This window comes from Rhinoraja longicauda, chromosome 1 (assembly GCF_053455715.1).
Source record: "Rhinoraja longicauda isolate Sanriku21f chromosome 1, sRhiLon1.1, whole genome shotgun sequence".
In the NCBI taxonomy this organism is placed as follows: domain Eukaryota; kingdom Metazoa; phylum Chordata; class Chondrichthyes; order Rajiformes; family Arhynchobatidae; genus Rhinoraja; species Rhinoraja longicauda.
Genome location: NC_135953.1, coordinates 133,316,584 through 133,340,370, shown reverse-complemented (window position 1 = coordinate 133,340,370; position 23,787 = coordinate 133,316,584). Strand labels below are relative to the sequence as shown.

Here is a 23,787-nt window from a genome sequence, read left to right as displayed (position 1 = left end):
TTGAATTTGCAACCTGCGGCCGGGGCTCTGGAACTCCAGCCCAGTTGGAGCCAGCACATCTATCCCCACAGCCCTCTTCCATGGCCAGCTTTGCGTGAGGTACAAATAATTAAATAAATCGATCATTTGCTACTCTGGCGATAATGAGTGGCAGCAAACCCATTAATAACCAGAGTCTGTGTCAAAACATCGTGAAGTAACACAGATGCCATCTCCCAGCAGAACTGTCCTGACAGCAATTACATTTTGAGTGAATATCTTTTTTGTCCACAAGATGGTGCCAGGATCCAAGGTTTTAAACTCCCATTAATGTCCCTGAACATCAGGCAACATTGAATTGCTCGGCCCACGTCTGCCCGGGGGTACATGAAAATCAACAATAACACTGCAAAAGGTGTGAGATTAGAATAGAAGTTGTGCAAAATGTGAAGCCAGAGGAGGGAACATAGAAGGGGGAAGAGACACAGAAAGGGATGAAATTATTGCATGTCCAAATGGGGCACTGGGAAGGTGGGGGGGGGGGGGGGTGGGGAGCGGGGTGAGGTTGTTTTATGTGGGTTACCTAAAATTAGAGAACTCATTGTTCATACCATGAGGTTGTAGGCTACCCAAGTGGAGTAAGAGGTGCTGTTTCACCAGTTTGTGAAATTCTGGTCTGGCAATTCACTCTGGCAATGGAGGAAGCCATTTAGAACGGAGGCCATTTAGAACGGAGATGAGGGGAAACTTTTTCAGTCAGAGAGTTGTGAATCTGTGGAATTCTCTGCCTCAGAAGGCAGTGGAGGCCAGTTCTCTGAATGCATTCAAGAGAGAGCTGGATAGAGCTCTTAAGGAGAGCGGAGTCAGGGGGTATGGGGAGAAGGCAGGAACGGGGTACTGATTGAGAATGATCAGCCATGATCACATTGAATGGCGGTGCTGGCTCGAAGGGCCGAATGGCCTACTCCTGCACCTATTGTCTATTGTCTATAAGCCATAAAGGACCGTGTGGGAATGGGAGTTACGATAGTTAGCGATTGGGAGATCCAGTAGGCCTTGGCGGACCGAGCGTAAGTGTTTGACGAAACATTCGACGAGTCTACGCTTGATCTCTCCGATGTCAGGGAGGACGATGAGGTTAGAGGAGATGCACACGAACCTCTGGGAAGACTGCCGGAATCTGTGAATGGATATGAGGGGGGGAACTGTGGAGACAGGTGTTGCATCTCCTGCGGTTGCTGGGGCAAGTACCTGGGGAGGGGGTGGTTTTGGTGGGAAGGGATGAATGAAGCAAGAAGTTGGGGAGAGAGCGGTCTCGGCGGGAGGTGGGAAGGCTTGGGGATGGGAGGATATGACTGGTGGTGGTGGAATCACGTTGGAGGTAGTGTCAGAGATGTTGGATAATGATGTGCTGGATGCGGAGGCTAGCGAGGTGAAAAGTGAGGACCGGAGCAACTCTATCCCTGTTCCGTCTGGGGGAGGGTGAGGAACAGCAGAATCACGGGACACAGAGAAGGTGCAGGTGAGGGATCCATCTCTGACAGCAAGGGGTATTAAAGAAAGGGGACATCTTGAATGTCTCTGTAATGAAAAGCCCTCTCTTGGGAGAAGATGGGGCAGGGTTGGGGAAATTGACAGGAGAGAACAGCATCTTTGCAAGGGGTAGGATTGGAGGAGGTGTAGTCCAGATAACTGTGGGAGTCGGTAGGTTTAATTAATTGAATTGAAAGATACAGCCTGGAAACAGGCCTACAGCCTGCTATTGAGGGCGTGCAGCGTGGGTTTACTAGGTTAATTCCCGGAATGGCGGGACTATCATATGTTGAAAGACTGGAGCGACTAGGCTTGTATACACTGGAATTTAGAAGGATGAGAGGAGATCTTATCAAAACGTATAAGATTATTAAGGGGTTGGACACTTTAGAGGCAGGAAACATGTTCCCAATGTTGGGGGAGTCCAGAACACAGTTCTGATAAGAAGGGGCCACAGTTTAAGAATAAGGGGTAGGCCATTTAGAACTGAGATGAGGAAAAACTTTTTCAGTAAGAGAGTTGTGAATCTGTGGAATTCTCTGCCTCAGAAGGCAGTGGAGGCCAATTCTCTGAGTGCATTCAAGAGAGAGCTAGATAGAGCTCTTAAGGATAGCGGAGTCAGGGGGTATGGGGAGAAGGCAGGAACGGGGTACTGATTGAGAATGATCAGCCATGATCACATTGAATGGCGGTGCTGGCTCGAAGGGCCGAATGGCCTCCTCCTGCACCTATTGTCTATTGTCTATTCAGCCCACCGAGTCCACGCCCACCGTCAATTGCCTGTTCACACTAGTTCCACGTTATCCCATTTTCACATCTACTTCCTGCCTACTCGGGGCAGTGAGAGGCCAATTAACTGACAAACCTGCAGACATTTGGGATGTTGGGAGGAAACCGGAGCACCAGGTGGAAATGCAGATGGTCGCCGGGAGAACATGCAACCTCCACACAGGCAGCTCCTGAGATGGGGATTAAACTAGGGTCTCCGGTGGGGTGAGGCAGCAGCTCTACTAGCTGTGCCACTACGCCGCCTCCTTTGTGGCAGGCGACAGTCGATAGTCTGTGACGGAGACAGAGGTCAGGAAAGTGGAGAGAGGTGCCAGAGACAGCCAGCGTCAATTTGTGAGCAGGGTGGAAGTTAGTGGTAAAATTAATAAAATCAACGAGTTCTGAATATGCAGTCGTCGATGCTTCGGAGAACAAATGTTTGGGGGGGATGGTGCCAGTTTGTGTTTGGAATAAGGATTGTTTGGCATAACCCACACAAATGCAGGCATAACTGGGGCCCATGCGAGTGCCTATGGCTACACCTTTAACTTGAAGCAACTGAAACGTACAAACTGGAGAAACAGCATCTCATATTCCGCTTGGGTACCTGACAAACTAACGATATGAATATTGAATTCCCCAATTTTAGGTAACCTGCCTGCAAACAACTACGCCCATTCCCCTCCACCCGCTCCCCCCCCCCCCCTCCTCTTCCCTGTGCCCCACCTATACTTGCACCCACTCCTCCCCTTCCCCCCTCAGCTTATCTTCCTTCCTCTGGCTTCACAGGTCGCACCTCTTCTATCCTTACCTCACACCTTTCTTTTTCATCTCTGGCCTTTTGTCCAACCATTTGACTTTAAACTCGCTCCCCGCGTCCCCTCCCCTATTTCTGGCATGGATCTGCCGGTTGCCATGGACTCGTTGGGCTGAAGGCCTGTTTCCATGCTGAACCTTTCAATTCAATCGCTCAAACCTTTCTGGGTGGCCAGGGTGGCGCAGCGGGAGAGTTGCTGCCCGACAGCGCTTGCAGCGCCGGAGACCCGGGTTCGATCCCGACTGCGGGTGCTGTCTGCATGAAGTCTGTATGTTCTGCCCTTGGGTTTTCTCCGAGATCTTCGGTTTCCTCAAACACTGGACATGACTGGACTCAAGACATAGAAACATAGAAAATAGGTGCAGGAGTAGGCCATTCGGCCCTTCAAGCCTGCACTGCCATTCAATATGATCATGGCTGATCATCCAACTCAGTATCCCGTACCTGCCTTCTCTACATACCCCCTGATCCCTTTAGCCACAAGGGCCACATCTAACTCCCTCTTAAATATAGCCAATGAACTGGCCTCAACTACCTTCTGTGGCAGAGAATTCCACAGATTCACCACTCTCTGTTTGAAAAAAAAGTTCTCATCTCGGTCCTAAAAGACTTCCCCCTTATCCTTAAACTGTGACCCCTTGTTCTGGACTTCCCCAACATCGGGAACAATCTCCCTGCATCTAGCCTGTCCAACCCCTTAAGAATTTTGTAAGTTTCTATAAGATCCCCCCTCAATCTTCTAAATTCCAGCGAGTATAAGTGTAATTTGTCCCGAATGTGTGTAGGACGGTGTTAATGTGTGGGGATCGCTGGTCGGTGCAGACTCAGTAGGCCCAAAGGGCCTGTTCCCACGCTGTATCTCGAATACTAATAAAAGCTTTAAAAAACTCTATCCATGTATCATTTGCCAGGCTATAGATGATAGACGATAGACGATAGCCGATAGCCGATAGACGATAGACAATAGACAATAGGTGCAGGAGTAGGCCATTCGGCCCTTCGAGCCAGCACCACCATTCAATGTGATCATGGCTGATCATTTTCAATGCTTTCTCCTGCCCCTCCTATCTTCCATTGTCTCCACTCACCCCCAACACAATCAGTCTGAAGGAGGGCCCTAACCCGAAAATTCACCGATAAAGGTTCCCCAGAAAGGCTACCTGACCCGCAAAGTTACTCCACCACTTTTGTGTCTTTTATTGAGTTCTAGCATTTGGGTCATTATGTTATGGTGCACAAGACATGAGTAAAGCCACACTTGGAGCATTGTGTCGTGTTGTATCCCCCTGTTGCAGGAAGGATGTCAGTAAGCTGGAAAGAGTGCAAAGATTTTACAAGGATGTTGCCAGGATCCAAGGGGGCTGAGAGATTGGGCAGGCAAGGGTTCTATTCCTTGGAGCACAGGTGGCTGATGGATGGTATTATGGAGATGTATAAAATCGCCAGGGAAATAGAAAGGGGAGTCTTTTACCCAGCATAGGGGAATTAAGAACTAGAGGACATACATTTTAGGTGAGAGGGGAAAAGTGTAATGGGAACCCAAGGGGCAATATTTTCACACAGAGGGTGCTGGGTGTATGGTGTGAGCTGCCTGTGGAGATATTTTGAGGCAGGTTCTGGAACAGCAGTTAAAAGACATCTGGATAAGTACAAGGATAGGAAAGGTTGAGAGAGATATGGGGCAAAGTCAGACAAATGGGATTATTTTAGATCTTGGTCGGAATGCATAATTTGGCCTGAAGGCTTTGTTTCCATGCCATATGGCTCAATGACTGAGTGGAGAGCACACAGTTCCCAAATGAGACATCAGTCCATTCTGGAGTAACTCAGCGGGACAGGCAGCATTCCTAAAGAGAAGGAATGGGTGACGTTTCGGGTCGAGACCCTTCTTCAGACTGAAAGTCACGGGAGAGAGAAACGAGAGATAGAAAACATAGAAAATAGGTGCAGGAGTAGGCCATTCGGCCCTTCGAGCCTGCACCGCCATTCAATATGATCATGGCTGATCATCCAGCTCAGTAACCTGTACCTGCCTTCACTCCTTACCCCCTGATCCCTTTAGCCACAAGGGCCACATCTAACTCTCTCTTAAATATAGCCAATGAACTGGCCTCAACTACTTTCTAATTTACCTAACATCACTTCCCGACTAACCTGGATTTTCCTCAGTTCCTCCATCTCATTAGACCCCCGGTCCCCTGCTATTTCCGGCAGATTGTTTATGTCTTCCTTAGTGAAGACAGAACCAAAGTAGTTGTTCAATTGGTCTGCCATCTCCTTGTTCCCTATGATCAATTCACCTGTTTCCGACTGCAAGGGACCTACATTTGTCTTAACTAATCTTTTTCTCTTCAGATCGAGACAAATATCGACCGTAGAAGGGTCTCGACCCGAAACGTCACCCATTCCTTCTCTCCAGAGATGCTGCCTGTCCCGCTGAGTTACTCCAGCATTTTGTGTCTATCTTCGGTTAAAACCAGCATCAGTAGTTCCTTCCTGCACAGTCCATGCTGAGCTGCTGATTTCAGACCAGTGACTCCACACCTGCCATTGCCAGTCCTGGTCTCGGCTGCTTCTTTGATTCCTAATGGAAAATATATCAGGTGGCAAAATGACCAACCTTGGCCCTGCTGACTGCAACCCTGAATACCTTGCTGAATGTCACAGTGCAAACTCACATGAAGAAAGAAACCATGCTCCTTTCCAGTTTAACATAACCTTCAACGGGGTGAAAAGACTTGGTTTAAGTACAAGACTTAGGCATAACATTTCAACATTTTAAAATATTAATGTTTCTAAACACAATTTTATCAATTAACTCTCCTTCTAAAGAGGTAGAGAGAGGGGTCAAAATTGTTACGTACCCAAAGGAATATATGTAGGAACTGCAGATGCTGACACAAAAGCTGGAGTAACTCAGCGGGTCAGGCCGCATCTCTGGAGGGAAGAAAAGGAAGAGGTGACGTTTCTGGTCGAAACATTTCTTCAGACTGGAAGAAGGGTCTCGGCACGAAACGTCACCTGTTCCTTTTCTCCGGAGATGCTGCCTGACCCGCTGAGTTACTCCAGCTTTTTTGTCTCTCTAAAGGAATGCACCTCACACGGTTGCTATCTGACTCCTGAAGCAATCACCCTTTCAGACCTTTAGATACTTCCACGTGCTCTTTCTCTTATGTGTAGGAAAGAACTGCACATGCTGGTTTCAACCGAAGATAGACACAAAATGCTGGAGTAACTCAGCGTGACAGGCAGCACCTCTGGAGAGAAGGAATGGGTGAGGATTTGGGTCGAGACCCTTCTTCAGTCGGAGTTACTCCAGCATTTTGTGTCCATCTGCTCTTTCTCTTAGCTCTACCTCATTGGGTTATTCTGTTAATGCATATTAATATTCTTTTGCACTATTTGGATTTTGCATTACAATCTTGCACTAATGTTGCACTAACCTGTTGTTGCATTTATATTTACTGTAGGTATATACTCTTTAATCTGTGAGCTTCATGTGAACAAGGAATTTACTGTTAATGCATATTAATATTCTTTTGCACTATTTGGATTTTGCATTACAATCTTGCACTAATGTTGCACTAACATATTGTTGCATTTATATTTACTGTAGGTATATACTCTTTAATCTGTGAGCTTCATGTGAACAAGGAATTTACTGTTAATGCATATTAATATTCTTTTGCACTATTTGGATTTTGCATTACAATTTTGCACTAATGTTGCACTAACATATTGTTGCATTTATATTTCCTATAGGTATATACTCTTTTAATCTGTGAGCTTCATGTGAACAAGGAATTTTCTGTTAATGTATATTAATATTCTTTTGCACTATTTGGATTTTGCATCACAATCTTGCACTAATGTTGCACTAACATATTGTTGCATTTATATTTCCTATAGGTATATACTCTTTTAATCTGTGAGCTTCATGTGAACAAGGAATTTTCTGTTAATGTATATTAATATTCTTTTGCACTATTTGGATTTTGCATCACAATCTTGCACTAATGTTGCACTAACGTATGTTGCTTTTATCATTACCGTAGGTATATACTCTTTACTCTGTGAGCTTCATGTGAACAAGGAATTTGATTGCACCCTAGTTTCATCACATGGTCTGGATTTACCTGTGAATAAGCCTTCTCGAAGCCATCAGGATTCATGGAGGGCATGATGTGAATCCGCGTACTGTGAATCATTTTGACGATGGTCTCATTTCCATTCTGGTACTCATTGCATAGATGCTGTGCCAAGAGGACGAGTATTTCTCTTCCCACTGCCTCGTTCCCATGCATGTTGCCAACATATTTAAATTCGGGCTCTCCTGTAAAAGCAGAGAAGGTGCGTGAGGATTTTTACAAGATTTGTGCCCCTCGGGCACTCCATACACCGCTGGAAGGAACCCTTTGGGAACGTACAAAATGAAAAGCGAAAGACTTGGCTCCAAATCTAAGAGGCGTTTTTTTCCCCCCTCTTACACTGACACTGGGGCTTTTCCTGAACCTAAGATAACACAGTAGATAAGACAACCGGTATCTTTAAATGTCAGGCTGCGTAGTTTTCGTGGAAACAAGTGAGCAGATAGCAAGCAGCTCCTTCCATTGTAACCACCTGTGTGAGAAGATCATTGTTTAAAACGGCCATAGATAGAGAGGGGTGGCATGGTGGCACAGTGGTAGAGTTGCTGTCTTATAGAGCCAGGTACCCGGGTTCGATCCCGACTACGGGCGCCGTCTGTATGGAGTTTGTACGTTCTCCCCGTGACCTGCGTGGGTTTTCTCCAAGATCCCACACTCCAAAGACGTACAGGTTTGTAGGTTAATTGGCTGGGTACGATTGTAAATTGTTCCTAGTGTGTGCAGGATAGTGTTAATGTGCGGGGATCGTTGGTCGGCACGGACTCAGTGGGCCGAAGGGCCTGTTTCCGTGCTGTATCTCTAAACTAAACTAAAGTAGCAGGTATAATCTCTGGGGGGGGGAGAGGAGAAAATAAAAAAAATCCTTGAAAATATTCCAAATTACCATGAAATCTTTACTTTGCCATCAATTGATTAGCAGGGAGGAGTAATTGGTTGTCATCAGTAACACAAAACTTAAACACTATTGAATAGGAAATATAGAATAAATTGAAAAATAGGTGCAGGAGTAGGCCATTCGGCCCTTTGAGTGGGTTTTCTCCGAGATCTTCGGTTCCCTCCCACACTCCAAAGACGTACAGGTTTGTAGGTTAATTGGCTGGGTATAAATGTAAATTGTTCCTAGTGTGTGCAGGATAGTGTCATTCAATATGATCATGGCTGATCATCTGAAATCAGAACTCCGTTCCTGCTTTTTCCCATATATCCCTTGATTCCGTTAGCCCTAAGAGCTAAATCTAACTCCCTCTTGAAAACATCCAGTGAATTGGCCTCCACTGCCTTCTGTGGCAGAGAATTCCACGGGCTCATAACTCTCCAGGTGAAAACCATAAATCTCAGGGTGAAAATCATAACTCTCTGAGTGAATAGGCAGCAAGTTTAACCCCAATAGAAAAGTGTCAGCGTAGGAATCATGTTGCCTGTCCGTGATCTCTAGTTCCACCCCCTCCAAGATTTTATGCCCCTTGTTTATACAGCCGATGCAATTGCTTGTAGAGCAACAAACAACAGTAATTAACATCAAACCAAAAGTCGTAATAAAACCATGGAAACAATTTGCCGATTTATGATCCACTTTCACAATTTTAAAACATTTTGTGGGTGAATCAGCAAAAAATTGACAGGTGACAATTTTTGGGCTAGTGGAATCAAGGGATATGGGGAGAAGGCAAGCACGGGGTATTGATTGGGGACGATCAGCCATGATCACAATGAATGGCGGTGCTGGCTCGAAGGGCCGAATGGCCTCCTCCTTCACCTATTTTCTATGTTTCTATGTTCTATGTTAACACTGGAAAGCATTTTTCACCGATACATTTCTAGACATGGCAGTGGCAATGTAGCTCCATGCATCTGCCACACACTACAGCTCCCTTCTAGATTTAGACACCCACATCTCAATTCAGGAAGCCATCTGCTGCTCCTCCATTCTGGCTGTTCTTTTTTCGTCACCTCTCTAAGTGAGAGGTTGTCAGCATAAATGCATTCGATAACAACTTCTCTCTGAGATGACATTGAAAGTTTGCCCACTTATTTTCAGCAGAAGCTTGCCGACAGAGCTGGCTCTCAGCACGCCGTTTCTGTGTGTAAATCCAGGCTCATTCTGCCAACACACCACGCCAGTCGATCGTCGACAAATACCCCTTTGTAGTTTTATAAATCCCACGCTTGTGATGTGGTTTTTGTTTCAAACTTAAGCTCCAGAGTTAATTCAAATAAAACCAAGCAAGGAAAGTAAATCTATTCGCACGGGGCTTCGCAGTGCGAGTGTCCCACTGACTCTAGGAATGCACAAATTTGCTCAAACAACAATTTGCTTTTAAAGCTAATTTAGAAACCAAAATGAAAGCAGAAGATAATTAACCATTTGTTTTATCTGTAAAGAATGGACCCCTTCTTTGAAGCTGCGTTATCTTAATAGTCCAAGCCCAAATTGAAGTATTACATAAAGTGAGGCGTCAAGAGTCAAAAGAGTTAAGGGTGTTTAGTTGTCGTATGTGCCGCCAATGGAACAATGACGTTCTTGTTTGCTAGCTTAACAAACTCATTAATGCAAAATACACAGGTAAATATGTCACAATCAATAATACAATAACTTAACAACAGTAATACTAGCTAGGTAAACACAAAAGTGTAACATTCAAGTCCGTAATGCAGCCCAAGACACCGTTCACAGAATTTCTTGTTGCTGAAGTGGTTTATAGACAATAGACAATAGGTGCAGGAGGAGGCTGTAACTGTAACTGTAACTGTATGCTGTAACTGTAATTCTGTAATTCTTTTTGTGCACAACCCGCAGGCATTGCCACTTTCATTTCACTGCACATCGAGTATGTGTATGTGACAAATAAATTTGACTTGACTTGACTTGACTTATAGGCAATAGACAATAGGTGCAGGAGGAGGCCATTCGGCCCTTCGAGCCAGCACCGCCATTCAATGTGATCATGGCTGATCATTCTCAATCAGTACCCCGTTCCTGCCTTCTCCCCATACCCCCTGACTCCGCTATCCTTAAGAGCTCTATCTAGCTCTCTCTTGAAAGTATTCAGAGACTTGGCCTCCACTGCCTTCTGAGGCAGAGAATTCCACAGATTCACAACTCTCTGACTGAAAAAGTTTTTCCTCATCTCTGTTCTAAATGGCCTACCCCTTATTCTTAAACTGTGGCCCCTGGTTCTGGACTCCCCCAACATTGGGAACATGTTTCCTGCCTCTAATGTGTCCAACCCCTTAATAATCTTATACGTTTCGATAAGATCCCCTCTCATCCTTCTAAATTCCAGTGTATACAAGTTGTGCAGTGTTCATGAGCCTGATGGTTATCGGGGAGAAGCTCCTCTTGAATCTGGAGCTCATGGTTTTCAGGCGTCTGTATCTTCTCCCCAATGGCACCAGCAAAGTGCGAGCATGGCCGACGTGGTGTCGGTCTTTGATGATATTGGCTGCCTTTGAGGCAGGACCTCCTATCGATGGTGGGCAGTTCAGTACCTGTGATGGAGCAATGTCCATATCAATGACTACCGCTCTTTGTAGCATTCTTCATTCCTAGATGTTCATGTTGCTAAACTAGCCCACGATGCAACCTGTCAGTATGTTTTCTACGAGTTCACAAGTTATAGGAGTAGAGGTGGGCCATTCGGCCCATCGCGTCTACTCCGCCATTCAATCATGGGCTGATCTCTGCTTCCAAATACCATTTTCCTCCCTTCTCCCCATAACACTTCACACCCTTTCTAATCAAGAATTTGTCTATCTCTGCCTTAAATATATCCACTGACTTGGCCTCCACAGCCCTCTGTGCCAATAGTTCCATAGATTCTACTCTCTGACTGAAGAAGTTCCTCCTCACCTCCTTTCTAAAAGAGCGCCCTTTAATTCTGAGTCTGTGACCTCTGGTCCTAGACTCTCCCACCAGTGGAACCATCCTTTCCACAACCACTCTATCTATGCCTTTCGTTATTCTGTAAGTTGCAAACCTGTAGAGTTTCGACAGAATATTCATAAACATCTCAAATATCCTCAACCTTCCGAGCAAGTAGTGGTGTTGATGAGCTGTCTCTGTGACTGCATCAATGTGCTGGGCCCAGGACAGACCTTCATGTCCCCTATTGATCCACTGTGGTAGTAGGTGAATTGTTATGGTCCAGGTCCTCACTAAGACAGTTGATGTGTGCCTCATCCAACCTGCCAAGGCAGATGGTGCCGCCATGGCAGCCTCGCCTACCGTCTGTCTGTCCTTTTCATCCTTTTTTTGTTATTTTTGGTGAGTTTTTAAAGTTTGTGTTACGTGGGGGGTGGGGAGGGGGTCGGGGGAAACTTTTTTTCAATCTCTTACCTTGCTGGAGATGCGATTGTTTTGGGGATCGTATCATCATATCATATCATCATATCATATATATACAGCCGGAAACAGGCCCTTTCGGCCCACCAAGTCCGTGCCGCCCAGCGATCCCCGCACATTAACACTATCCTACACCCACTAGGGACAATTTTTACATTTACCCAGCCAATTAACCTACATACCTGTACGTCCGGTCACTCTGCGGCCTAACATCGTGGAACTGGAGGCCTTGCCCGGGACTGACTTTGAGCCCCCGCGGGGCGTGGACTTACCATCTGAGCGTGTGGTTCCTTGCCTGGGATCGACGCTCCAACCGCGACCTGCAGACTTTAACATCAAGGAGCTCGCAGTCTCGGGTGGAGACCAAGGTCGGGAAGCTCCAAGCCGCACAAGGTTCGACAAGCCGCGATCTAGGGTGGGTCACCCGGCACGGGGGGACCCGAGATCCCCCCCCCCCCCATGCAGGAGCTTGATCGCCCCGACAAGGAAGGCCCGCCGCCGGCTACGGGAGTCAAGATTGTCCCGTCAACAGAAGGTTAGAGGCCCCCGACCGCTGGAGGACAAAGCAGGGAGAGATTTAACTTTTGTTTGCCTTCCATCACAGTGAGGAATGTAGACGAGTCACTGTGGTGGATGTTCATGTTAAAATGTATTTTGTGTGTCCTGGTGCTTTTTATTGTAATGACTGTACGGCAAATGAAATTCCTCGTATGTTGCAAAACATACTTGGCTAATAAAGTGTGATGTGGATCAAGATTGTTTTGTGATCCAAGGCAGAAACCGTTGACTTTCTCCACCACTGCCCCAGAAGATGAAGACAGGTTAATGGATCACTGGCTTTCCCCTCCTGAAGCCACCAGTCAGCTCCTTGGCCTTGCCAACATTGAACCTAAGGTTGTTATTCTCAAGCCACTCAATCAGATTGTCAATCTCCTTCATGTACTCTGATTCATCCTTACTCATTATTATTCCAACAACGGTGGAGTGGTCGGCGAATTTAAAAACGACGCTGACACTCGAACCAAGTCTGGTTACACAGAAATGGTTACAGAGAGAGAGTAGAGCAGGAAACTCAGCACACAGCTTTGAGATGCTCCAGTGCTGGTGGTTATCAAGGAGGAGGTGTTAGACAATAGACAATAGACAATAGGTGCAGGAGTAGGCCATTCAGCCCTTCGAGCCAGCACCGCCATTCAATGCGATCATGGCTGATCACTCTTTGTTGCCCATTCGTACTGATCGCAGTCTGCCGATGAGGAAGTCAAGGATTCGATCACATAGGGATGAGCACCGACACGGTTATTTGGGATAGGAAAATAACTGCAGATGCTGGTACAAATCGAAGGTGTCACAAAATGCTGGAGTAACTCAGCAGGTCAGGCAGCATTTAGGAGAGAGGGGATGGGTGACGTTTCGGGTCGAGACCCTTCTTCAGACTGATTATTTGGGATTGATGCTAGGTTTGGAAGGGATGATGATGAATTTGTTGTTGAGCAGATAATTGAGGCATGGAGGTTTGCAGGGGTCCCTGAGGGGCACAATGACTCAACTGATAGAGGAACTGACTCACAGCGTCAGAGTCCCAGGTTCAACCCTGACCACAGGTGCTGTCTGTGTGGAGCTTGCACACTCTCGCTGTGACATGTGGGTTTTACTGCGGGTGCTCCGGTTCCATCCCACATCCCTGAGACTTGCGGCTTTGTAGATCAATTGACCTCAGTGTAGGGAAAGTTGGATAACATAGAATCAATATGAACGGCCGATCAATGGTCAGGGTGGACTCGTTGGGCTGAATGGCCTGTTTCCATACTGTATCTCTAAACTAAACTAAATCAGAGAGTGAATTCCAATTAGAGAGTGAATAATATAATCACGAGGTTAATTCCCGGAATGGCGGGACTATCGTACTTTGAAAGACTGGAGCGACTGGGCTTGTGTACACTGGAATTTAGAAGGATGCGAGGGGATCTTATTGAAACATATAAGATTATTAAGGGATTGGACACGGTAGAGGCAGGAAACATGTTCCTGATGTTGGGGGAGTCCAGAACCAGTTTAAGAATAAGGGGTAGGCCATTTAGAACGGTGATGAGGAAAACATTTTTCACTCAGAGAGTTGTGAAGCTGTGGAAGTCTCTGCCTCAGAAGGCAGTGGAGGCCAATTCCCTGGATGCTTTCAAGAGAGAGCTAGATAGAGCTCTTAATGATAGGGATATGGGAAGAAGGCAGGAACGAGGTACTGATTGTGGATGGCCAGCCATGATCAGGGTGAATGGCGGTGCTGGCTCGAAGGGCCGAATGGCCCACTTCTGCACCTATCATCTATTGTCTATCGTAAGCTAGATTGCAATTTCAGTGCAGATCGAGATACGTAGGTGGACACTATTGGGATAGAGAGAAGAATGGATGCACTATGGGGAAGGGGCACTTCAGGGGTTGGGTGTTGGAAGAGGCTGAAGTAATGCACTTCCCAGCCTCGCACAGCACCCATTGACCAGGACTCCCATCAATTAAACACCAGTGCCAGGAACGGAAGCTGGAAATAAATAAGTTCACTTCTCACAAAGGTAGTTACAAGGAACAGTGAAATGCCCCAAAAAATCCTGTTGTCTTGATGCTGCCATTTAAGCACCCTGTCAGTTAAGATCGTGATGGCAACAGCACACAGGCCTGCCAGAAAAAAAGTTTCATTTGACCACTGGACACATTCAAAGGACGTTCCCCCCCCCCCCCCCGGACACTTGTTCGGCACCAACTGAGCACCACCTCCTTCCCTTTCACGCGCAAAACCATACCCTCGTGCCAGACTAGCAGAATAAATGCTTTGTGGGCTTCTAAATCCGCAAACAGATCGGTGGAGGGGGTGGATAAGTCAGGAGAATGCGCCCAGATATAAACCATGCCGTGTCAAAATAGAGAGGAAAAAGGTTGAATACACCCTCTACAGAAGGATGCCATCGCCTCTCAATGCTGTTCTCTTCTTTCAGACTGAGACAAAGCTCTTGGCTGAAAGATTGTCCAATCTGCCCAGCTTTGCAGTGTAACACCCTTGGTGTTTAATTGATAGTTGGGGGGGGGGGGGTTATGGATAGTTAGGGGAGAACAAAACTTCATCCAGTTTTGTGGCTCTGTGACTCTAAAAGAATATTGGCAAAGCAGGCTTTCGTGAAATGACGCCTGAAAAATATCATATCAAATCAAATTATCACATCAAAGCAGTATACACCTTCTTTCACTGCCAATAATGCCTTTGAAAGTTGCACATGAATTGGAAGTTTTGCTGATGGACTTGGCAATTTGTACCTTTTTCCATTCTGACTGCAAAATATGTTTACGAAAACATTTTCAAATCAGCATTTACCAGAGTTGAAGCTTCACCTCCGCGACTTATTGCATTCACAGATCCTTGCTTTTATCAGCTGTTATTGATACGTTCACCCCTCGTAATTAGTCAATCAGAAGGATGAGGGGGGATTTTATTGAAACATATAAGAAAATTAAGGGATTAGACACATTAGAGGCAGGAAACATGTTCCCAATGTTGGGGGAGTCCAGAGCAAGGGGCCACAGTTTAAGAATAAGGGGTAGGCCATTTAGAACGGAGATGAGGAAGAACTTTTTCAGTCAGAGAGTGGTGAAGGTGTGGAATTCTCTGCCTCAGAAGGCAGTGGAGGCCAGTTCGTTGGATGCTTTCAAGAGAGAGCTGGATAGAGCTCTTAAGGATAGCGGAGTGAGGGGGTATGGGGAGAAGGCAGGAACGGGGTACTGATTGAGAGTGATCAGCCATGATCACATTGAATGGCGGTGCTGGCTCGAAGGGCTGAATGGCCTACTCCTGCACCTATTGTCTATTGTCTATTGTAACATTTCCTGTGTCTAAGGACTCCTACGAAAAGATCATTTCTTTTTTAAAAACCTGTGCACAAGCTGCACGTTTGGTAGGGCAGTTTATAAAGCTACAATTCAGTGAGTTTTTTATTCATTTAATGGCAATGTCTCACAAACTTAAAGTGCTGCTAAAATATTGGTTTGCGATTGCCATCTGCGAAACAGAAGTGGTAAAAAAAAACACTGAATCATTAACGTTTTAAGAGTTTTGCATAGCTTTGTTTTGCATGCAGGTTATCTTAGATATTAAAATAAAATTCCTGGTATCACAAAATGCTGGAGTAACTCAGCAGGTCAGGCAGCATCTCAGGAGAGAAGGAACGGGTGACGTTTCGGGTCGAGACCCTTCTTCAGGCTTTTAGTTTAGTTTAGAAATACAGGCCCTCCGGCCTCTATCAGTTGAGTCATTGTGCCCCTCAGGGAACCCTGCAAACCTCCATGCCTCCATTATCTGCTCAACCACAAATTCATCATCATCCCTTCCAAACCTAGCATCAATCCCAAATAATCAGTCCGAAGAAGGGTCTCGACCCGAAACGTCACCCATTCCTTCTCTCCTGAGATGCTGGCCTGACCTGCTGAGTTACTCCAGCATTTTGTGATACCTTCGATTTGTACCAGCATCTGCAGTTATTTTCCTACACAAAATAAAATTCCTGTATCAGTTATGAATACAGCTGCTCCTCAACGTACGTTCTGATAAACCCTTCTTGAACCGAAAATATCGCACGTTGAAACGCATTCAATACACCTGATCACGTGGCCGGAAGCGAGCTAAGGGGTCGCTGCCATTGCCCAGTGTTTGCACCATTGTAAAGTCAGAATATGGTAAGTCGAAGCATCGTTAGTCGGGGAACATCTGTGTATAAAGTGCACACTCACCCTGCACAGACATTGAAGCCAACAACAAAACAGTCTAAAATGCCTGGAATGAGGAAGGGAAATTGTCTCAACAACGTGACTACAAACGCTTCAACACAAACCACATTATCTCAATTTTTAAAAAAGAAATATAGGTAGCCAACCTTTTTAAAAACATGTGCCAGAAAAGAATAGTAGCCACATTTTCAAAACAGGAATCAGCTGAAGCAACAATTCAGACACACAAGAAACTGTAGAATGTCGGTTTATAAAATAAAAGTGTTCCCAAACCAACTCTTTTCCAGCTTTCTCTTCCCCACTACAATCAGTCTGAAGAAGGGTTCCCTAACCAAAAGGTCACCTATCCATAGATAGACCCGAAACGCTGGAGTATCTCAACGGGACAGGCAGCATCTCTGGAGAGAAGGAATGGGCGACGTTTCGGGTCGAGACCCTCCTTCCCCACTACAATCAGTCTGAAGAAGGGTCTCGACCCGAAACGTCACCCATTCCTTCTCTCCAGAGATGCTGCCTGTCCCGCTGAGCTACTCCAGCATTTTGTGTCTATCTTCGGTTTAATCCACCATTTGCAGTTCCTTCCTGCACAAATGATCCCTTGTCCATTCTAGGATAAGAGCACAGGGAACCCTCTGGTGTCTGGCCTGCAGTTTTTTGTACAACCAACATTACTCAAAAGAAATGGCCAGGTGAACGTTGGTGAAGAATGATCAGGCCTTCATGCCTGTTGTGTGTTGCCTTGCCACATAGCCTCCACGTTATAAAACACAACCACGTGGAGCAGTCTGAAATATCGTGAGTCCACGAAAAAGGGCTATAAAAGTGCAAGAGTCTAGGACTTAAATCAGCATCTGCAGTTCCTTCCTACACAGGTCACCTATCCATATTCCTCAAGGGATCCTGCGTGACTCCACTGAGTTACTCCAGCACTTTGTGTGTTTTTAAAGGTAAGAAATCTCCTGCAAAACAATCATGAAATAGTCTGAGCTTTTCCACACATTTGCATAAATGAAACAGCCAGTTTCTCTCCAAGTCTCACGCAGTGATTTGGAAACCTGCCGTAAAGGTTCCATCTGTTCTCCGAAAATATAATTTTCCTCTGTGCTAGTCCCGAGCTTTGAGGCAGTATTTCAGAGCAGAAATGTAACAGTTTGAAGACGAAATATCACATGTCTTGAAACCGGTCCAACTTTAACAGAACTGTGCTGTATTTTTTCGTTATCATTTTCTCCTCTGAGCTTTATATCTCCAGTTAATATTCACCAAAAGCTGAGACCAAAGGAATCATCATCCACATTGGACGATCAATGTCGCACTTTACCAAGCAAATACACCAAAGAAAATCATTGGCAGCATTGCATCAAAGAACGGAAATCTCCAGAGAGAATTGTGGCCGTGATGTCGAGAACTGAAGGCGAAACCCAAGAACTGAAAGTTATTTAAAGCACTTCTACGAAAGCCAGTTTTAAACCATGAATGTCACTTTTATTATTAAGGGTTATTTTAAAGAACGAGAAAGAACTCCACCAGGAAAATAGACAATAGACAATAGACAATAGGTGCAGGAGGAGGCCATTCGGCCCTTCGAGCCAGCACCGCCATTCAATGGGATCATGGCTGATCATTCTCAATCAGTACCCCGTTCCTGCCTTCTCCCCATACCACCTGACTCCGCTATCCTTAAGAGCTCTATCTAGCTCTCAATCCTTAAGAGCTCTACCTAGAGCTGCATCATAGCTTTGTTTGTCCGTAAAGCCAGATGGACTACATTCCTTCAGATATCAGAATTCTTTAATGAAGAAAGGGAGGTTGGTTTTAGAGTGCATATGTAGTGGAGCAGGTTCAGATGCAGGATCAACAGATATTTCCTGCACTAATCCTTACCACTCCAGCATTTCTTTGCAGCTAGGCTAATTTCAAATCACATACAAATGAGAGCATAACAATGGAAAATAAACAAATAATGACGTGTCCGTTCTAATGTGCATTTAAACATATTGTGGATACAGAAATTAGTTAACAAAGACTCACTCAATCTACTGAGGCCATATCCCTTGAACATACTTTACATTTCTTTCCCCACACTGACTGTGCAACTTCTTTCCCCATAAAACGAAGAGTTGGACTGTTGGATGTTAAAATGAAACTGTTTAACTGTGCTCTTATACTGGTGTCACTTCCTGTGTACCAGATATAAAATGCATGTGAAAACAAAATAAAAGTCTTCACTTCCGGTTAGAGCAACACCGATGTATGAGAGCATGTGTGTTTATTCCTCCGAAGAATAAAAGACATAATACCGACTATCCTGCCCTTGAGATGCAAACGTCAACAGGTTATGGGCCCAGGAGGGATGGTGGAAGCCGATGGAACAGATTATGCTTCGACGGAGATGAAAAGAATTACGAATTATGGGAAACAAAGTTTTTAGGCCACCTGCGGCTACAAGGCTTAAAGTCAACAATTCTGAACGAGCCGGCTACCGACGAAGAAGACGACGAGGAAGCCGAGAAAAACGAAAGAGCCTACGCCGAGCTGATACAAGTGCTAGACGACAAAAGTTTGTCGCTCATTATGAGAGAAGCGGCAGACGACGGGAGAAAAGCGTTGCAGCTACTGAGGAGCCATTACGCGGACACAGGGAAGCCGCGAGTGATCGGCCTCTACACCGAGCTGACGTCGCTGAAAAAGGCCATAAACGAAAGTGTAACAGAATACATTATTTGTGCAGAAACGGCGATTACAGCACTAAGAAAAGCAGGAGAGACTCTTAGTGACGGGCTGCTGATTGCCATGATTCTGAAAGGCTTGCCAGAGACATTTAAGCCATTTGCCATCCACATAACACAGGGTGATGAGAAGACAACTTTTGGTGAGTTTAAGACCAAGTTAAGAAGCTACGAGAGCACTGAAAAATTTAGCGGCCATATGAGTGACGACAACGTAATGAAAGCAAGAGGCTGGGTGAAAGAAAGGACTAAAGGCTCAGAGAAAACATTCACCTGCTACAACTGCGGTCAGACGGGACACAAAGCATGGGAATGCAGCGGAGAGCGCAGCGGTAAAGAACAGAGACAGTGGTGCAGTTTTTGCAAGAGCCCCACTCATAAGGAGGCAAACTGCAGAAAGAAAAAGCGAGACAAAGTGAAACAAGCATCCGACTCCAACGACCACACATTTGCATTCAAAATAAATGAATGCCAGGCAAGTGAAGAGACTCGTAAAGGGCTTATGGTCGACACGGGCGCAACGTCACACATAATCACAGACATTGAAAAGTTTAAGAACTTTGATGAGACTTTCCAGCCCGCCAAACACTTCATCGAGTTGGCTGACGGGACAAGGACGAGCGGTGTTGCACGGAGGAAAGGCGAAGCAGAGGTGTACCTGAGAGACAGCGAGGGCCGTCGTGTGAGGACGACGCTGAGAAAGGCGTTGTACATCCCATCATTCCCACAGGACATCTTCTCTGTCAAGGCAGCAACGACCACCGGAGCTTCAGTGATCTTACGCCAAGGCAGCAACGAGCTCATCCACAAGAACGGTACCAAGTTCAACATTAAGGAGTACGACAGACTATACTATCTAAACACTGTAAGTCATAAAACTAATGACGGATGTCACGGGTGTTATGATATTCAAACATGGCACGAGATACTTGGTCACTGTAACTATGATGATGTATCACAGTTAGAGAGGGTAACAGAGGGCATGAAAATCAAAGGTAAAGTTGATAAGTCCAAACTCAACTGTGAGGTCTGTATAAAAGGCAAATTTGCACAGAGCAGGAACAGAGAGCCAGATGTAAGGGCTAAAGAAGCACTTGAGTTAGTGCATACTGATTTGGCTGGCCCTATAGAGCCAGAAGCAAAAGATGGATACAAATACATACAAACTTTCACAGATGACTATTCAGGAGCAGTGTTTGTTTACTTCTTGAAAACAAAACGTGACACTATAAAAGCTACAGAAAAGTTCATAGCAGACGTGGCCCCCTATGGAAAAATTAAGTGCATAAGATCTGATAATGGCACAGAGTTCACAGCAGCAGATTTCCAATCATTGCTCAGTAGAAATGCCATAAGGCATGAAACCTCCGCACCTTACTCCCCCCATCAAAATGGGACAGCTGAGAGAAACTGGAGAACGTTATTTGAAATGGCAAGGTGCATGCTACTCGAGAGTAACCTACCGAAAGAATTGTGGACATATGCTGTAATGACTGCTGCAGTAATCCGCAACAGATGCTACAACAAACGTGTTGGTCAGACTCCACACTACATGGTGACAGGCAGAAAGCCTAATCTTTCAAAAATGAAGAAGTTTGGATCAGTCTGTTTCTCATACAAACAAGTCAAAAAGAAGTTAGACTCAAGATGTGAAAAAGGGATTTTTGTAGGTTATGACAAAAACAGCCCTGCATACTTAGTCTACTACCCAGAGACAGGGCGAGTTCTCAAAAACAGACTAGTGAAGTTCATAACAAAAAGTGTAACTGAAAGCCAAACTCAGACAGATATGGAGATGAGTGATGATGACTATCCTGGGAAGAGATTAACATCCCCCAGACCAAACGCAGAGGTGACTGATCAGAGTCCAGAAGTGACACTGAAGTCACACACGGATACTACTGAGAGTGAGAGCAACACTCAAACTGGACAGGGTGAAAATAGTCAGAACACACGCTACCCTAAGAGAGAAAGGAAAAGCCCACAGTACTTACGAGACTATGAGTGTAAAGGAGAAGAGGATGACCAGATAAATGTAAATGTAGACTACTGCTACAGAGTGATGTATAATGTTCCACAAACCTTCAAAGAAGCTATGAGCTCATCAAAATCTGACATTTGGGCTAAAGCTATGAAGGAGGAAATCGAATCTCTCAAAGAAAATGACACATACACTCTAACCACAATACCACAGGGCAAAAATGCAGTGGGGGGGAAGTGGGTGTTTGCAGTAAAAGAATCTTCAGATAAGACTGAGACATACAAAGCCAGGTATGTTGCAAAGGGGTTTTGTCAAGTAGTAGGAATAGATTACAAGGAGACGTTTTCCCCAACAGCTAACATGACATCAGTGCGCAGTCTGATGCAGCTAGCAGCTCAGTACGATTTGGAATTACACCAGATGGATGTGAAAACAGCTTATCTACATGCTCCAATTGATTGTGAGCTGTATATTGAACAACCTGAAGGATTTGAAGTGAAAACAGACACAGGTAAAAAGCTGGTCTGCAAACTTAACAAATCACTGTATGGACTGAAACAGTCAGGACGGAACTGGAACAAGATGCTGCATGATCATCTCAGTAAAAATGGTTTCGCACAAAATCCAGCAGATCACTGCGTGTACAGTAAAGAGACTGAAAATGAGAGAATAATTCTGATCATGTGGGTTGACGACCTAATTATTGCTGCCAGTGATAAAGAATCTCTCAATGGTGTGAAAGAAATGCTAAGTGCAAAGTTTAAGATGAAAGATCTTGGGAAACTTAGACATTTTCTAGGCATTGATTTTTCACAGACAGAGGGAGAAATAAAAATGAACCAAAAGAGGTACATAGCAAAAATACTGGAGAAGTTTGGAATGTCTGACTGTAAAACAAGGTCAACTCCATGTGAACAGAAACAAAACTTTTATGATGATGATGAGCCTGTTAATCCAACACAATACAGGGAAGTGGTAGGCAGCTTGATATATGTGATGACATGTACAAGGCCTGATTTAAGCTGGATTGTCAGTAAACTGTCACAATATCTAGCAGAGCCTAAAGAACAACATAGGATAACTACCAAACATGTGTTGAGGTACTTAAAGGGTACTATAAACCAGGAGCTGTGTTACAAGAAAAGAGAGGAAAAACTCAAACTTGTTGCATACAGTGACGCTGACTGGGCGGCAGATCAAAATGACAGGCGAAGCACAACAGGATATTGTTTTAGTTTGTCTGAAAATGGGCCTGTTATTTCGTGGAAATCCAAGAAACAGCAGACAGTAAGTAGCCTTATCCACATGTGAAGCCGAATATATGGCAATGGCGGCTACTACACAAGAGAGCTTGTATCTTGTGCAGCTATTGAAAGGAATGGACAAATATTGCCAGTACGAGCCAGTGAAAATCTTTGAGGACAATCAAGGTGCGATTGCATTATCAAAGAACCCAGTGAACCGACAAAGATGCAAACATATCGACATTAGGTATCATTTCATTCGGTCTGCACTCAGTGATAAGAAAGTAATCATTGAGTATTGTCCAACAGCAGACATGGTTGCAGATATCTTAACTAAGCCTGCAACAAAGTTTAAAACTGAGAAATTCAGGGATTATATGTTTGGAGTGTAAAATCATAACAACAAAATTATTTTTTTTTTGAAAGGTTGAACACTGTAAATGTGTAAAATGTGGTGATACAGAGAATGTAATCAGATTAAGTTATGTTGTATATGTTGTTAAATGTAATGCACAGCATAAGAGCAAGTGGGGGTGTTGGATGTTAAAATGAAACTGTTTAACTGTGCTCTTATACTGATGTCACTTCCTGTGTACCAGATATAAAATGCATGTGAAAACAAAATAAAAGTCTTCACTTCCGGTTAGAGCAACACCGATGTATGAGAGCATGTGTGTTTATTCCTCCGAAGAATAAAAGACATAATACCGACTATCCTGCCCTTGAGATGCAAACGTCAACATGGACATTGACTGCCGTGAGCAGGACTGGAAGGCAAGGTGGATGCCCATCGAGGTTGGCTGTAGAGGTTTTGCAGGGCAATCGCCTTGAGTGCACTGGGCATCGCCGGAATGGAGAGGTGAAGAGCCATCAAGAACACCACAGAGGCAGTGGAGAAAGCCTCGAGATGGCTCTGGATCAGGAGAGGAGGTCCATGGGGAGGAGCGAATGGCACCTGAACACAAGTCGTGGTCTGATCACCCACAGCTGGGTCGCCCGGGCGAGGATGCCTGATGTTGAAAGAACCGAATCACCCAATGATCCCAGGTTACACCACTGATGATGTGTTCAGGAGCATCAAGAGATGTATTTATCAATCAATGAGCCACGCAATCTTCCAGTTATCTTCATTGTGTCCCTTCCGAACGGAGACCCGACCTTTGTTTTCTGGGTGGTGTCTCCGTTCCTGCTGCGGCCTACCATCGGCCCAACTCCTGGAGCTGGCGGCCTCCAGGGCTCTGGTTCGCAGAGCCCGCGGATCGGACTTACCATCAGCGGAGCCGGCCGTCTTCGGAGGCTGCGGGAGCGGCTGCGACTCGCCTTAGGCTCGGGCCGCGAGGATGCCGACATCGGGAGCTCCGGCAGCGGCAGCGGCAGCATGTTCGCCCGCCCCGGGTCGCGGGGCTTGGGTCGCGGACATTTCACCGTCCGGCGCGGCCTAAAATAGTCTGCGGGATTTCTCTCTGCTGGGCGGGGGCT

General features: G+C 45.4%; 1 protein-coding gene across 1 annotated transcript in view; it reads right to left on the bottom strand.

Annotated features, from left to right (window-relative positions):
• Nucleotides 1-23,787, bottom strand: part of cpe (carboxypeptidase E) — a 99,197-nt gene that overhangs the window by 33,047 nt on the left and 42,363 nt on the right. The window contains exon 2 of the mRNA XM_078406972.1: nt 7,234-7,430. Coding sequence (XP_078263098.1) covers nt 7,234-7,430 — 197 coding nt within the window. The remainder of the gene's footprint in view (nt 1-7,233; nt 7,431-23,787) is intronic.